Below are 15,922 nucleotides of genomic sequence, written 5' to 3'. Positions count from 1 at the left end.
GGCGAGAGAGGGCAGGCGACAGAGCAAAGGGGGCTCAGATGTGAAAGGACCCTGTGCTCTGGTCTGTCCCCCACTGTCAGCTTGCAGGGATGGGACAGGATGGGGGAGTTCTAGTCCTCAGAGGAAGCTGGCCCCCGCCCTTCCCCTTCCACCTGGGAGGCTGATGTAGGGACCCTCAAAATGGTTATGCAAAGAGACTCTCATGCCTGAGGCTCCAAAGTCCTAGGTTCGATCCCCTGTGCCCCATCCTGAGCTGAGCAGTGCTCTGGTTAAAAAAAAAAAATCTGGCAGCTCCTCATCCAGGAGCTGGGGAGGGACAGATGTCGCCTCAGCCTGGCTCCAGATGATGCTGTCCCACTGGGGAGAGGGTTTGGGTGAGGACAGAGGGACACTCGTGTCCTGGCTGGTGGGTGATGGAGGGCCCGCTGCGTCTGTACAGAGAGACGGCTTTTGTTAGACAGAGCATTTGGTGACGTGCTGCACATTCCAGGCCCACAGCCCGTGGCAACGTGTCCCCCAGGGGAGACAGAGGCTGGGGCTGGTCACCTCGTGTCCCCTGAGCGCTGCCCCCCCCCCTCCGTCATTCATCTTGGAACCTCCTGGGACACTGGCTTGGTGCAGGAGGGGCTCTGGGCCTCGTGTCTCAAACCCTCACGAAGCCACCCTGCAGCTCTCTGTTGTTCCCAGGCTCCCTGGAAGACGCTCTGGTTCCCTGGTGTCTGTCTGCCCCGCTGTCCTCCGTCTGTGTGTCTGTCTGGGAACTGCCGGCTTTCCCTGGTGTCTGTCTGTCCCGCTGTCCTCCGTCTGTGTGTCTGTCTGGGAACTGCCGGCTTTCCCTGGTGTCTGTCTGTCCCGCTGTCCTCCGTCTGTGTGTCTGTCTGGGAACTGCCGGCTTTCCCTGGTGTCTGTCTGCCCCGCTGTCCTCCGTCTGTGTGTCTGTCTGGGAACTGCCGGCTTTCCCTGGTGTCTGTCTGCCCCGCTGTCCTCCGTCTGTGTGTCTGTCTGGGAACTGCCGGCTTTCCCTGGTGTCTGTCTGCCCCGCTGTCCTCCGTCTGTGTGTCTGCCTGGGAACTGCCGGCTTTCCCTGGTGTCTGTCTGTCCCGCTGTCCTCCGTCTGTGTGTCTGCCTGGGAACTGCCGGCTTTCCCTGGTGTCTGTCTGTCCCGCTGTCCTCCGTCTGTGTGTCTGCCTGGGAACTGCCGGCTTTCCCTGGTGTCTGTCTGCCCCGCTGTCCTCCGTCTGTGTGTCTGTCTGGGAACTGCCGGCTTTCCCTGGTGTCTGTCTGCCCCGCTGTCCTCCGTCTGTGTGTCTGTCTGGGAACTGCCGGCTTTCCCTGGTGTCTGTCTGTCCCGCTGTCCTCCGTCTGTGTCTCTGTCTGGGAACTGCCGGCTTTCCCTGGTGTCTGTCTGTCCCGCTGTCCTCTGTCTGTGTCTCTGCCTGGGAACTGCCGGCTTTCCCTGGTGTCTGTCTGTCCCGCTGTCCTCCGTCTGTGTCTGTGTGTCTGTCTGGGAACTGCCGGCTTTCCCTGGTGTCTGTCTGTCCCACTGTCCTCCGTCTGTGTCTCTGCCTGGGAACTGCCGGCTTTCCCTGGTGTCTGTCTGTCCCGCTGTCCTCCGTCTGTGTCTGTGTGTCTGTCTGGGAACTGCCGGCTTTCCCTGGTGTCTGTCTGTCCCACTGTCCTCCGTCTGTGTCTCTGCCTGGGTACTGCCGGCTTTCCCTGGTGTCTGTCTGTCCCACTGTCCTCCGTCTGTGTCTCTGCCTGGGAACTGCCGGCTTTCCCTGGTGTCTGTCTGTCCCGCTGTCCTCCGTCTGTGTCTGTGTGTCTGTCTGGGAACTGCCGGCTTTCCCTGGTGTCTGTCTGTCCCGCTGTCCTCCGTCTGTGTCTGTGTGTCTGTCTGGGAACTGCCGGCTTTCCCTGGTGTCTGTCTGTCCCACTGTCCTCCGTCTGTGTCTCTGCCTGGGTACTGCCGGCTTTCCCTGGTGTCTGTCTGTCCCACTGTCCTCCGTCTGTGTCTCTGCCTGGGAACTGCCGGCTTTCCCTGGTGTCTGTCTGTCCCGCTGTCCTCCGTCTGTGTCTGTGTGTCTGTCTGGGAACTGCCGGCTTTCCCTGGTGTCTGTCTGTCCCGCTGTCCTCCGTCTGTGTCTGTGTGTCTGTCTGGGAACTGCCGGCTTTCCCTGGTGTCTGTCTGTCCCACTGTCCTCCGTCTGTGTCTCTGCCTGGGAACTGCCGGCTTTCCCTGGTGTCTGTCTGTCCCGCTGTCCTCCGTCTGTGTCTGTGTGTCTGTCTGGGAACTGCCGGCTTTCCCTGGTGTCTGTCTGTCCCGCTGTCCTCCGTCTGTGTGTCTGTCTGGGAACTGCCGGCTTTCCCTGGTGTCTGTCTGCCCCGCTGTCCTCCGTCTGTGTGTCTGTCTGGGAACTGCCGGCTTTCCCTGGTGTCTGTCTGCCCCGCTGTCCTCCGTCTGTGTGTCTGTCTGGGAACTGCCGGCTTTCCCTGGTGTCTGTCTGTCCCGCTGTCCTCCGTCTGTGTGTCTGTCTGGGAACTGCCGGCTTTCCCTGGTGTCTGTCTGCCCCGCTGTCCTCCGTCTGTGTGTCTGTCTGGGAACTGCCGGCTTTCCCTGGTGTCTGTCTGTCCCGCTGTCCTCCGTCTGTGTGTCTGTCTGGGAACTGCCGGCTTTCCCTGGTGTCTGTCTGTCCCGCTGTCCTCCGTCTGTGTGTCTGTCTGGGAACTGCCGGCTTTCCCTGGTGTCTGTCTGTCCCGCTGTCCTCCGTCTGTGTCTGTGTGTCTGTCTGGGAACTGCCGGCTTTCCCTGGTGTCTGTCTGTCCCGCTGTCCTCCGTCTGTGTCTCTGCCTGGGAACTGCCGGCTTTCCCTGGTGTCTGTCTGTCCCGCTGTCCTCCGTCTGTGTCTGTGTCTCTGCCTGGGAACTGCCGGCTTTCCCTGGTGTCTGTCTGTCCCGCTGTCCTCCGTCTGTGTGTCTGCCTGGGAACTGCCGGCTTAGCACAGGGAGCCCTGTGACAGCAGAAAGGGAAGCAGGGGGCTTGGAGAACTTGCACACAGGACCCCGAGGGCACAGGGTGTGTGTGAAGCTGTGTTGTCCCCCACGGCCCCTTAGCTGAGCAGCTTCACGGGCAGCGTGTCCTTCCAGTGGACTCCCAGTGGGGCTATGGCTGTGGCTTCTGCCTGCCACTGACCTCGGCCTGGCAGCCCAGACTCAAGCAGTGAAACATTTCTTATCTTGTTGTCGCTGGGGCTGTTGCTGGGGCTCAGTGCCTGCACCGTGAATCCACTGCTCTTGGTGGCCATTTTTCCTTTTCCTTTTTCTTTTTCCCTTTTTTTTATTTGATAGGACAGAGAGAAGTTGAGAAAGGAGGGCGAGACAGAGAGAGTGAGAGACAAGACAGAAAACTTTAACTTATACTAGAAACACTATTAAAATATTCTTACAGGGAGGATTCCATTGAAAGCCTTTTTTTTTTTATTTAAAAATCTATTTATTTATTTATTCATGAGAATGATAGGAGGAGAGAGAGAAAGAGCCAGACATCACTCTGGTACATGTGCTGCCGGGGATTGAACTTGGGACCTCACGGTTGCGAGCCCATTGCTTTATCCACTGCACCACCTCTCGGACCACTTTCTTTTGTTTTTTAAACTTTATTTATTTTCTATTTTGTTGTCCTTGTTGTTTTTTATTGTAGTTATTATTGTTGTTGTTATTGATGTTGTCGCTGTTGGAAAGGACAGAGAGAAATGGAGAGAGGAGGGGAAGACAGGAGGAGAGAAAGACAGACACCTGCAGACCTGCTTCACCACCTGTGAAGTGACTCCCTTGCTGGTGGGGAGCCGGGGACTCAAACCTGGATCCTTACGCTGGCCCTTGTGCTTGGCGCCACGTGCGCTTAACCCGTTGCGCTACCACCCGGCTCCCTACTTTTATTTTCTAATTTCGTTGCTAAGGTCAGCACTTTCCCAGTACACATTAATGCATTTTATTTGTGTTCAGGGACAATGTTTTGAGGAAGAAAACAATCAAATATTGCTGAATGTAACTGGAGGGAAGATTCCCTCTTGAGTGATTCTCAGTGTGTGTCTAAATTTTGTAAAATCATTTTCAGGTTATGATTTTCATCCTGCATTTTGCATTTTGAGAAGAAAAAGTGTCGAGTGCTGTTAGTGACTCTAGAAAATCTCTAGTCGTGAACTGAAGAACTTGGGGCAGTGCGCAGGCTGAGTACGTCACAGCGCACAAGGACCCAGGCTCGAGCCCCCACGTCACAAGTGTGAAGCAGGGCTGCAGGAGTCTCCTCCCTCCCTCTCTCCTCTCAGTTTAGCTGTCTTCATCCAGTAAACAGAGATGATTAAAGAGAGAGATGCAGTCTCACCACTCGTGAAGCTTCTTCCTGTAGGTGGGGAGCAGGGACTCAAACCCTGGTCCTTGTGCATGGTAATGTCTGCACTGGACCCTACTGCCCTGCCCTCGGCCGGCCCCACCCTCGCCCAGCCTCTCCTCTGGGCTTTTGCGTAAGGTGCGTGCGGGCTTGGGCTTCCTGGAGGAGGTGCTGCATGAGGTCCTGGTTCTGCTGAGATGACTGGTTCTGGGCGCTGAGGCTCGGGGCCCAGCAGAGCACAGCCAGGGAGACTTCACACCTCTGTTCACACCTTGGATCCTCAGTCTCACATGCCACAAACAGGATGCTGAGAGATAAGCTCTTGGGGATGCGGGGGGGGGGAGGGGGGTGAGGCCTCCTCCTGCCTTTCTGTGCCTGGTCCTCCTCCATTGGAGGGGACCGTGCCCACACAGTCGTGTGCTGGGTGGTGGCACACCAGAGGAGCACGCACATCACCCAGCACGAGGACCCGACCTCAAGCCCCGCTTCTCCCTTGTGGGGGCTTCAGGAGTGTTAGAGCAGTGCTGCAAGGGTCTCTCCTTCCCCTCTCTCTCCTTCTCTCTCTCTCTCTCTCCTTCTCTCTCTCTCTCTCTCCTTCTCTCTCTCTCTCTCTCCTTCTCTCTCTCTCTCCTTCTCTCTCTCCTTCTCTCTCTCTCTCTCTCCTTCTCTCTCTCTCTCCTTCTCTCTCTCTCTCTCCTTCTCTCTCTCTCTCTCCTTCTCTCTCTCTCTCTCCTTCTCTCTCTCTCTCTCTCTCCTTCTCTCTCTCCCTCCCTCCCTCCCTCTCTCTCTCCCTTTATCAGAGAGAAAAGAAAGGGTGAAAAGTGGTCACTGGGAACGGTGGAGTTGTGCAGGCACCGAGCCCCAGTGATGACCCTGCTGGCAAAGAAAAACACCAGGCACCTTAGAGGCCTGAGCTGAGGGCAGACAGTGCTGTCTGCTCTCAGCACAAGGCTCCTGGCCCCGGGCAGACGGGAGCTGCTGTCTTAGCTTCTGCCTTCTGCCCCAGGGCCAGCTCCCTCTCTCTCTCTCTCTCTCTCTCTCTCTCTCTCTCTCTCTCAATAGGTTCTTCTGGTTCTTTTTCACAGCAGACACCTGAGGCTTGGTCCCCAGTCCTGGATGAAGCCTGAGCTGGGAGACCGGAGAGTGGGCAGGTTAGGGTGAGGAGCAGGGGTTTGTCTGGGGACACAAAGCCATCCCACGGTGCTTTCCTGGCCACTGTCTGCGGCGTCTTGCAGTGCCCCAGGGCTAGACTCTGGTTGGGTTTCCTGCTAAGGGGCAGTTCTGGTATTTTGGGGCCCACTTGCAGATCAGAGTCAGCCAGAATTCAGAGAGCCCTCAGAACCCGTAGATATGCAGATGGTGACAGATTGTGGCTATTCGCTGGACACAGAGTTCCTGCCCAGGAAGGTCATTTTCTGCTGGCTCAGTGGAGCTTAGGCAGAAGAGCCAGTTAAGCTAGTCCGCCACAGCACAGCAGCCAGCTGACGGTGGTCATAACAGTCCTGGGAGGAGTGACCAGGGAAGCCTCAGTCCCTCAGGGGGAGTGACCAGGAAATCCTCAGCCCCTAGCTGCAGTGCAGGCTCTGTGGGGCGCAGTGAGTCACTGTAAACACTCTCCCCAGCCCCTAGCTGCAGTGCAGGCTCTGTGGGGCGCAGTGAGTCACTGTAAACACTCTCCCCAGCCCCTAGCTGCAGTGCAGGCTCTGTGGGGCGCAGTGAGTCACTGTAAACACCCTCCCAGCCCCTAGCTGCAGTGCAGGCTCTGTGGGGCGCAGTGAGTCACTGTAAACACTCTCCCCAGCCCCTAGCTGCAGTGCAGGCTCTGTGGGGCGCAGTGAGTCACTGTAAACACTCTCCCCTGTCCCTAGCTGCAGTGCAGGCTCTGTGGGGCGCAGTGAGTCACTGTAAACACTCTCCCCAGCCCCTAGCTGCAGTGCAGGCTCTGTGGGGCGCAGTGAGTCACTGTAAACACTCTCCCCAGCCCCTAGCTGCAGTGCAGGCTCTGTGGGGCGCAGTGAGTCACTGTAAACACTCTCCCCTGTCCCTAGCTGCAGTGCAGGCTCTGTGGGGCGCAGTGAGTCACTGTAAACACTCTCCCCAGCCCCTAGCTGCAGTGCAGGCTCTGTGGGGCGCAGTGAGTCACTGTAAACACTCTCCCCTGTCCCTAGCTGCAGTGCAGGCTCTGTGGGGCGCAGTGAGTCACTGTAAACACTCTCCCCAGCCCCTAGCTGCAGTGCAGGCTCTGTGGGGCGCAGTGAGTCACTGTAAACACTCTCCCCTGTCCCTAGCTGCAGTGCAGGCTCTGTGGGGCGCAGTGAGTCACTGTAAACACTCTCCCCAGCCCCTAGCTGCAGTGCAGGCTCTGTGGGGTGCAGTGAGTCACTGTAAACACTCTCCCCTGTCCCTAGCTGCAGTGCAGGCTCTGTGGGGCGCAGTGAGTCACTGTAAACACTCTCCCCAGCCCCTAGCTGCAGTGCAGGCTCTGTGGGGCGCAGTGAGTCACTGTAAACACTCTCCCCTGTCCCTAGCTGCAGTGCAGGCTCTGTGGGGCGCAGTGATTTAGCTGCCTCTCCTCCATCCCAGTGGCAAATAGACCCTCAGGGTCATGGACCAGGTGATGTTCGGCCCTCAGGGGCAGCATTCCTAGTTCTGCCAACCACCCGACTGCCACCTCCCACCTCCTTGCCTGCTTGTTTCAGGGATGTTCCAGGTGACTCCTGCTCCCCAGTGTCCTAGGTCCTGCCCGCGCTGATCTGGGTCTCCCGCTCCCCCGCTCTCATTGCAGGCCTTTCTGGTGCGCAGGGACGGCGGCCTGAAGCTCCTGGTGCTCTGTGTCCACGTCCCCAGCCCGAGGGACAGCGTGTCCAAGGTGCTGGAGTACCCCATCCGAGAGGAGAGGTCCAGTAAGTGCTGTGCTCTGGCCTGTGGGTGCAGGCAGTGCCACCAGGCCTGAGGGGTGGGGGGAGAAGCCGCCAGGCCTGAGGGGGCAGACTGGGGGTAGAAGCTGCCAGGCCTGAGGGGGCAGACTGGGGGGAAAAAGCTGCCTGGTCTGAGGGGGCAGACTGGGGGGTAGAAGCCGCCAGGTCTGAGGGGGCAGACTGGGGGGGAGAAGCTGCCAGGCCTGAGGGGGCAGACTGGGGGGGAGAAGCCGCCAGGTCTGAGGGGGCAGACTGGGGGGGAGAAGCCGCCAGGTCTGAGGGGGCAGACTGGGAGTAGAAGCTGCCAGGCCTGAGGGGGCAGACTGGGGGGAAAAAGCTGCCTGGTCTGAGGGGGCAGACTGGGGGGGAGAAGCCGCCAGGTCTGAGGGGGCAGACTGGGGGTAGAAGCTGCCAGGTCTGAGGGGGCAGACTGGGAGGAGAAGCTGCCAGGCCTGAGGGGGCAGACTGGGGGTAGAAGCTGCCAGGTCTGAGGGGGCAGACTGGGAGGAGAAGCTGCCAGGCCTGAGGGGGCAGATTGGGGGTAGAAGCCGCCAGGTCTGAGGGGGCAGATTGGGGGTAGAAGCCGCCAGGTCTGAGGGGGCAGACTGGGGGGAAAAAGCTGCCTGGTCTGAGGGGGCAGACTGGGGGGTAGAAGCCGCCAGGTCTGAGGGGGCAGACTGGGGGGGAGAAGCTGCCAGGCCTGAGGGGGCAGACTGGGGGGAGAAGCCGCCAGGTCTGAGGGGGCAGACTGGGGGGGAGAAGCTGCCAGGCCTGAGGGGGCAGACTGGGGGAGAAGCCGCCAGGTCTGAGGGGGCAGACTGGGAGGAGGTTGCCAGGCCTGAGGGGCCAGACTGGGGGTGGGGGGAGCCACAAGTACCCTCTGGCCAGTTGGCGTTGCACTGGGTACTGTGCAGACGCCCAGGCTGGGGACAGGAGGGCGAGTGAGGCCAGGTTGGGCACCCAGGTCGTATTCATGGCCTGGCATGTGCTCGGCCGCCATCTGGGGGAGGTCGCATCACCTCGCTGAGCCTCGGTTTCCTCAAGTGTCGGGGATAGGCCCCGCCTGTGTCGCGGATCCGCGGGAAGGGCAGATGGCCGCTAGCACTTGGACACACGGAACTCCACCTGGGCTGCCAGGTGCAGATTCACCTCAGCTGGAAATCCTCTGAGGCTCGAGCTGATGAGGGAGGGGGCTGGGCGGCGGGCACCCTATGGAGTACACACCTTCCCGTACTTGAGGACCAGGGTTCAAGCCCGCAGTCCCCACCTACAGAGGGACACGAGTGGCTAAGCAGATCTGCAGTTGTCTCTTTCTCTCCCCTCTCAATTCTCTCAGTCCAGTGGGAAGAGAAATAAATAAGTACCAGGGGAAGGCTTGGGGCTCCCCTTCCTCTCACGGGCTACGGCAGATACTAAAGTCCACAGGAGTCTGTGAGAAACATTGTAAACCGCTCATGCATTGTTGGAGGCCTCCTACTCACTGATATACTCATGGAGGAGAGAGAGAGAGAGAGAGCACGAGAGAGAGCGCAAAGCACCTCTCAGCCCTGCCATATGCAGTGCCAAGGGTCAGACCTGGGACCTTTCATGCAAGCCCTTCACTCTACCTGCTGAGTTTCCTGGTCACTCGGAAGATCTTGGGGTGGGGCCGGGTGGCGACTCCCAGCAGAGTGCACACAGTGCCCTGCACAAGAACTGGGCAGAGTTTTAGGAAGGTGGAACAGGGCTGCGGGCGTCTCTCCTTCTCTCCGCCTCTCACCCTCTATCGGAAGACAAGCAAACGGAGCCAGCACCGGGGCTGTGGGCGCCCCTTCCCGCGTTAACAGCAGAGTGATGGCAGGAAGGGAGAGGACGGCTGCTGGCCGCGCACGGTGGGCGCTAAGGAGATGTGCGGCACAGGGCTACATAACGACACACCGACCAGACGTCGCCAGTACGCCCTCAGCATTCCTGAGACAGTTGCTAGACATCCCAGGAGCCTCTCTCTAAGCTGAGAGATGAAGAGAGTGCTGGCCTCAGGGCGCCCATCTGCTGGGGGCACAGCGGGTGGGAGGGACGCAGACCTCACCTGCTGTCTGAGGGAGGAAGGGCGCCATTCAGGAGGGAGCCGGGGTTGTGAGGGCTTCCCGTCCCCGCGGGGACAGGACGAGGAGGAAGAGCAGATGCCGGCTCCTGGGGGTGGACGGGGTCCTCACAGAGTCAGTGTCCTCACTCCTGCTGCACGTCTGCTCTCTGCAGGTGTCCTGTCCTGGGTCAGAACAGAGCCCCCACTTGTCCGCGTTAGACCGAGGGGGTGACAGCAGCAGTGCCTGTGGGGGTGACAGTCTTGCTTGGGCAGCTGCCATAGGAGGACAGAGAGATGGGGTCAGTGTCCTGCCCATGGCCAATTCTTGGGCCTCGGAGGCTCATCTGGGGCCCTGGCTCTGCCACCTTGAACTTGAAGCCTCTGGTTTCCTGGGGTGGATTCTGCACCAACAGGCTGGAAGCGGGTGTGCCTCGCCTGTCTCCACATCATATGGCTGCTTCCCACAGCAAGGGAGCCTGGGAGACTGGTCCAGCCAGACACCCGGGGAGAAGCTGAGGGCCTGGAGCTCAGTGAGGTGCTGAGCCAGTGCTTAGGGCAGCCCAGCACATGGGGGGGGGGGAGGGCCGTGCTCGCTGTTATTATTATTGCTGTTGTTATCGGTCCTCCTGGTGGAGTGATGCTGCCCACATGGGCTGGGCTCTGGGAAACCCCCAGAGTATGGGGGATCCCTCCTCCCTGAGGCAGGATGTTCTCAGTCCTCCCGGGGCCACGGGAGCCTTAAGGAGGAAGCTGCGGCCTTTGTCGGGGTTCCCCACCCAGAGCCGGGCCAAAGGGAGGACACAGGGGACCCCCCAGAAGCGAGTGGCTGGTCTCGTTTTGAAGGAGGCTGGTTCGGCACCCCCCTCTGCGCTCCCTGTGCTTCGTGAAGAGTGGTTTCTTCTCGAGGAAGACCTGCTTCTTGATGTCATGGGAGAAAATGCAACGGAGGCCAGCAGGCACGGTCCCAGGGATTGAACCCAGGGCCCACACAGGCAGGTCCTGTGCTCTGCCCACCGCCCTCCCCTCTAGCCACCTGTCCAGTGTCTGCAGACCCCGAGCGGCGGCCCAGCTGGTGGCTCTGTGGCTCCGGTGCACTGGGGCAGGAGTGTGCTGAGGACCTTCTGTCCTCGCTGCTGCTTCCTCTAGATGAAATGCAGCATTTGGCACAGGAGCTCAGCGGCTCCAGGCATGTGCAAGGCCCCACGGTAACGTTTCTAAGGTTTATCGACAGACTTGTACCAGAGCCCTGCTCAGCCCTGGCTTCTGGTGGTACCAGGGCTTGAACCTGGGACCTCGGAGCCTCAGGCACAAAAGTCTTTCACAGACCATCATATCTCTCCAACCCTAAACAAATCTTTAAAAACAAACAAACAACAAAATGGTAAAAAAACAAAAACAGGTTGTCCAGCCAGGCCAGGTCCAGTGGGATGAGAACCCGCCCCCCTGCCCCAGAGCAGGTGGGCAGCCTGGGGGTGGCGGCTCTTGGGAACAAGTGTCCCCATCTGTTGGCTCTCTGTGCTGCGCTCTGCTGACAGCCACTGGGCCTCATCTGGGACCCTCAGAGGCTAGATGTGGGGGTGGGCAGAGAGCCAGCAGACGGGCTGGGGGGTGGGGGACATAGAGGGTGGGGGTGCAGGCTGGGGGGATGCAGGGTGGGGGGCACATGCTGAGGGGGACGCAGGGTGGGGACACAGACTGAGGGGGACATAAGGGTGGGGGCAAAGGGTGGGGACCAGAGAACCTGCATCAAGGAGCATCCTGGGCTGTGGGGCTTTTACTGGCTGGTTCATTCCTGCCGCCGCTGAAAGGAAGCCAGCCGAGGGGCCTGGTGGTGTTTACTCAGTAGAGCGCACAGGTTAGGGTGCGCAAGGACCTGGGTTCAGGCCCCCAGTCTCCATCTGCAGGAGGGTCTCTTTCCTTCTGTGTCTCTCCCTTCCCTCTCAGATTCTCTGTCTTTATCCAGAGTAAATAGATGAAATAAGAATAGTAATGTCTAGCTGTGGTTTCAGCCTAGTGGTTGGTGTGCATGTGCAGCGACCCCTGGGGCTGGTTCTGCCTGGCGCTCGTGAGGGGCCTCTGGAGCCTCAGTGGGGAGAGACTCAGGTACTGTAGAGCATAGGCCTTGCGTGCGTGGGGCCGTGGGCTCGATTTCTGGCTCTGCGGAACTGATGGCAGTGCCTGCTGTGGCCTCTCTGTCTCTGTCTCTCTGTCTCTGAATGAAGTTGCCAAAATCAGTGGGTACAGACCAGGGTCCCACCCAGGTGCCCGAGTTCCCAGGAAATACGTCCCCATTACTCTTAGGCTTAACTCCTTGACTCCCTTTGGTCACGTGCCTCAGGCTGCTGGCGCGAGATTCTGCCTGTGCTTGAGTGAAAACGTCTCAGGCAGAAAAGAGGGATAAACAACGAAGACACTCACTGTTGGGACGCCACGCCCGGACAGCCCACCGCTCCCCGAGACACTCTCTAGTGTCTATACTCTCTAGTGTCTATGCTCTCTAGTGTCTATGCTCTCTAGCGTCTATGCTCTCTAGCGTCTATGCTCTCAAGTGTCTATACTCTAGTGTCTATACTCTCTAGTGTCTATACTCTCTAGTATCTATGCTCTCAAGTGTCTATGCTCTCAAGTGTCTATGGTCTCTAGTCTATGCTCTCTAGTGTCTATGCTCTCAGATGCCTATACTCTCATGTGTGTATACTCAAGTTCCTATACTCTCAAGTGTCTATACTCTCAAGTGTCTATACTCTCAAGTGTCTATACTCACAAGTGTCTATGCTCTCTAGTGTCTATGCTCTCTAGTGTCTATGCTCTCAAGTGTCTATGCTCTCAAGTGTCTATGCTCTCGAGTGTCTATGCTCTCTAGTGTCTATACTCTCAAGTGTCTATACTCTCAAGTGTCTATACTCTCGAGTGTCTATGCTCTCGAGTGCCTATGCTCTCGAGTGCCTATACTCTCGAGTGTCTATACTCTCGAGTGTCTATGCTCTCGAGTGTCTATGCTCTCGAGTGTCTATGCTCTCGAGTGTCTATGCTCTCGAGTGTCTATACTCTCAGGTGTCTATACTCTCAGGTGTCTATACTCTCAGGTGTCTACACTCTCGTCTATACTCTCAAGTGTCTATACTCTCAGGTGTCTACACTCTCAGGTGTCTACACTCTGTCTATACTCTCAAGTGTCTATATTCTCAGGTGTCTATACTCTCAGGTGTCCTCACTCTCATCTATACTATCAAGTGTCTATACTCTCAAGTGTCTATGCTCTCTAGTGTCTATGCTCTCAGATGCCTATACTCTCATGTGTGTACACTCAAGTTCCTATACTCTCAAGTGTCTATACTCTCTAGTGTCTATGCTCTCTAGTGTCTATGCTCTCAGATGCCTATACTCTCATGTGTGTATACTCAAGTTCCTATACTCTCAAGTGTCTATGCTCTCTAGTGTCTTTGCTCTCAGATGCCTATACTCTCATGTGTGTATACTCAAGTTCCTATACTCTCAAGTGTCTATACTCTCAAGTGTCTATACTCTCAAGTGCCTATACTCCCAAGTGTCTACACTCTCAAGTGTCTATACTGTCAAGTGTCTATACTGTCAAGTGTCTATACTGTCAGGTTTCTACACTCTCAGGTGTCTATACTCTCAAGTGTCTATACTCTCTAGTGTCTATACTCTCTAGTGTCTATACTCTCTAGTGTCTATACTCTCAAGTGTCTATACTCTCAAGTGTCTATACTCTCTAGTGTCTATACTCTCAAGTGTCTATACTCTCAAGTGTCTATGCTCTCTAGTGTCTATACTCTCAAGTGTCTATACTCTCAAGTGCCTATACTCTCAAGTGTCTATATTCAATTGTCCGTACTCTCAAACGTTTATACCCATCTTAGTGTACTCATCTCAGTGGACCCAGTCACAGCATAAGTAGTTGATGAGTATCAACTTCAGAAAACAATCAGGCTTAAAAAAAGATTTAAAGAAATTCATGTTTGGGGCAATTGCACACCTGTCACCTCGTGCAAGGACCTGGGTGTACATCAAGGTCCCCCTGCCTGGGGAAAGCTTCAGGAGTGTGTAGCAGGGCTGCATGTGTCTGTCTCTCTCCATTTCTGACTGTCTCTACCCAATAAATAAATAAAGCTTAAAAATGACAAATTAGAACAATCGTGTTTAGTTATTATGAGCAGATGTCTTCAGACAGTTCAAACTGGTGTCCCCGCTGGGTCGGCCCCCATATATAATGTTCATGTAAGAGCCAAGATGCTGGGAAGGAGGCCACCTAGCCAACCCCCCTGTTACCTCCCTGAGGATGCAGGTTCAAGACTCTGCCAGCAAAAAAAAAAAGAAACCGATCAATATCAGAACCTGGCTGTGGGGGCTGCATTCCCGGGTACCTCTCCCACACCGGCGGGGAGCACCCTGGGGTGCTTGGCATGGTGGGATGCAGGTGAGGGCCTGAGACTTGCTGGAAGGGTCGGGGTGGACCCAGTCACACCGGGGACCTGGGCGTGGAGCCAGCCCCAACCCAGGTTCTGCCCTCTGACACTAGAGGAACCTCAGGAAACAGGAACTATAGTGAGTCCGTGTGCTTCTCCAGCAGCTGGTGCCCGGAGGAGTGGAGAAACACCGGCAGGCACAAGCCTCACCAAGCCATGCAGGCTCTGGGTTCGAGTCCTGCCTCCGCTTGAGATTGGAGTCACTTTCTCTCGTCCTCATAAAGAATGAAATGATCATCCCTGGGTGCTAGAAATGTGTGACCCAGATGACAGCAGAGGGGCTGCCCCGTTGCCCTCCCAGGGTTTAGCGCCCTGTGCTGGAAGTAGGCGACACTGAGAAGCAGGTGGAGTCGGGAGGGCAGACAGAGGACAGTTCAGTCAGGCTCTCCCGGCAGAGTGACAAGCTCGAGGTAAGAGCTGCACCTCGGGGAGGCCAGGCATCGTTCAGGGTCCTGTGTCGATTGACTTCTGGCGTGGCATAGGGTTGATGACCCATGTAGAGATGTTTCTGGTCAGGTTGTCCAGTGCCGGCAGGGGTAAACCTTCCTGTATGGGTGAGGGATCCCCTCAGGCTTTTTCAGATAAACTCTTTCCGTGAGAGTCGCCGGCCAGGCCTCAATGTGCTTCCTTCACTGAGGAGACCACCAGCAGTGGTGTCTTAATGCTGGAAGCCACGGGCTCATTCCCAGAGGGGGAGGAGGGAGAAGGTTCTTGGTGAGGGCTGGGCACAGGGAGCTCCTTGTTGGGCACAGCCCAGGACTGGGAGTCAGAGGCCCTGGGGGTGAGGCCTCTCTTCTCAGGGCGAGGCCCAAAGTACGGCTTGGGTCTGCAGTGTCAGGCTCAGTGCCCACCAGCTCCTGGCACTCGCAGCCTGTGCACCTGCCGACCAGATTCTTCTCTGTCACCTTTCCTATAGTGCTGCCCCGTCTGCTGGAAACTTGTCCATTGTGGTGCTGCCACACAGACACTCAGCCCTGCCCCTTCTCTCCTCAGTCCTGTACCTGGAAGGCTCCGTCCTGGTGTTTGAGGACATCTTCAGACTGGTCGCGTTCTACTGTGTCAGCAGGTGCGTAGACCGGGCGTGTGTCCAGGCTGGCTTGGGTGGGTGATGGCGTCACAGCAAAGGCCCCAGAGCAGAGAGGTCATGCAAGAAGGACCCAGTCCCTGCCTCTGCCCTGGTGGCCCTGAAGGGGGTGGTGCCTCGGGGTGTGTTCAACTAGCTGCTAAGCCCCTCGCTCGGCGCCACCTGGCTCACTTCCTGTTCATCACTCAACTTCCTGAGTTCCGGATCTCGGGGTCCTGTGTGGGTGGACCTGGTGGGTGCAGGGCTGAAGAAGCCACTTCCTGTCAGGCACAGAAAATGCCGACCCCCTCCTCCGGGAGAGAGTGCAGCTCCGCTCGGCAGCTGCCGGGTGGGGTGGGTGTCAGTCTGCTAACCCTCGGGACCGGCTGCCAGTCACGGGCCAGCGGCTCCAACCGCTGAGCCCTGACGGGCGCAGGCCTCACAGGCTGTCCCAGGCTCGGGGCTCACCGCTCCCTGCTACAGGGAGGCCGTCCACACTGCTCACCCCAGAGCCCTCCCCTCCGTCAGGGGCCTCCCAGGCCCCATGGCAGACAGGGTGATGCGAATGGAGGCCTTGCAGGTGGCCATAGCACCCTGTATGGCCTCCAGATCCATGAGGCCATGAGGTGAGTGCAAGGACCCAGGCTATAGATGGGGCACTGAGGCCAAGGGAGGGAGATAAAGCCCCAGAGCCCTGGGCCTCGCTCCAGTTGCCCCAACGTGTGCTCTCAGCAGCTCTGACGTGTGTCTCCCACACCCACAGCCCCCTCCCCCCTCCAGGCCCTTTGCATGTCCCGGCAAGTTAGCTGCCAGCCCCACTGTGCATGAGGGTGGTCGCAGTGGGCGGGAGGACGGATGGCAGACGATGAGATGGGTGGTGGCAGATGGTTTACAGGAATGGGGGGTGGGTGATAGAGAATGGATGGATGTGTGGGTGGACGGGTGGGTGTGTCGGTGGCTGGGCGGATGGGTGGTAGGTGGTAGATGATAAGATGGGTG

The 15,922-nt window shown here is 57.8% G+C and overlaps 1 protein-coding gene across 2 annotated transcripts in view; it reads left to right on the top strand.

The window, feature by feature from the left end:
- Window positions 1-15,922, top strand: part of RIN3 (Ras and Rab interactor 3) — a 70,230-nt gene that overhangs the window by 21,309 nt on the left and 32,999 nt on the right. For both annotated transcript variants that reach the window (XM_060180921.1, XM_060180920.1), the window contains exons 3-4: window positions 7,173-7,290; window positions 14,854-14,926. In XM_060180921.1, coding sequence (XP_060036904.1) covers window positions 7,173-7,290; window positions 14,854-14,926 — 191 coding nt within the window. The remainder of the gene's footprint in view (window positions 1-7,172; window positions 7,291-14,853; window positions 14,927-15,922) is intronic.

Source organism: Erinaceus europaeus, chromosome 22 (assembly GCF_950295315.1).
Source record: "Erinaceus europaeus chromosome 22, mEriEur2.1, whole genome shotgun sequence".
In the NCBI taxonomy this organism is placed as follows: domain Eukaryota; kingdom Metazoa; phylum Chordata; class Mammalia; order Eulipotyphla; family Erinaceidae; genus Erinaceus; species Erinaceus europaeus.
The sequence above is the reverse complement of the archived record's forward strand: the minus strand, read 5'-3'. Positions and strand labels throughout refer to the sequence as shown.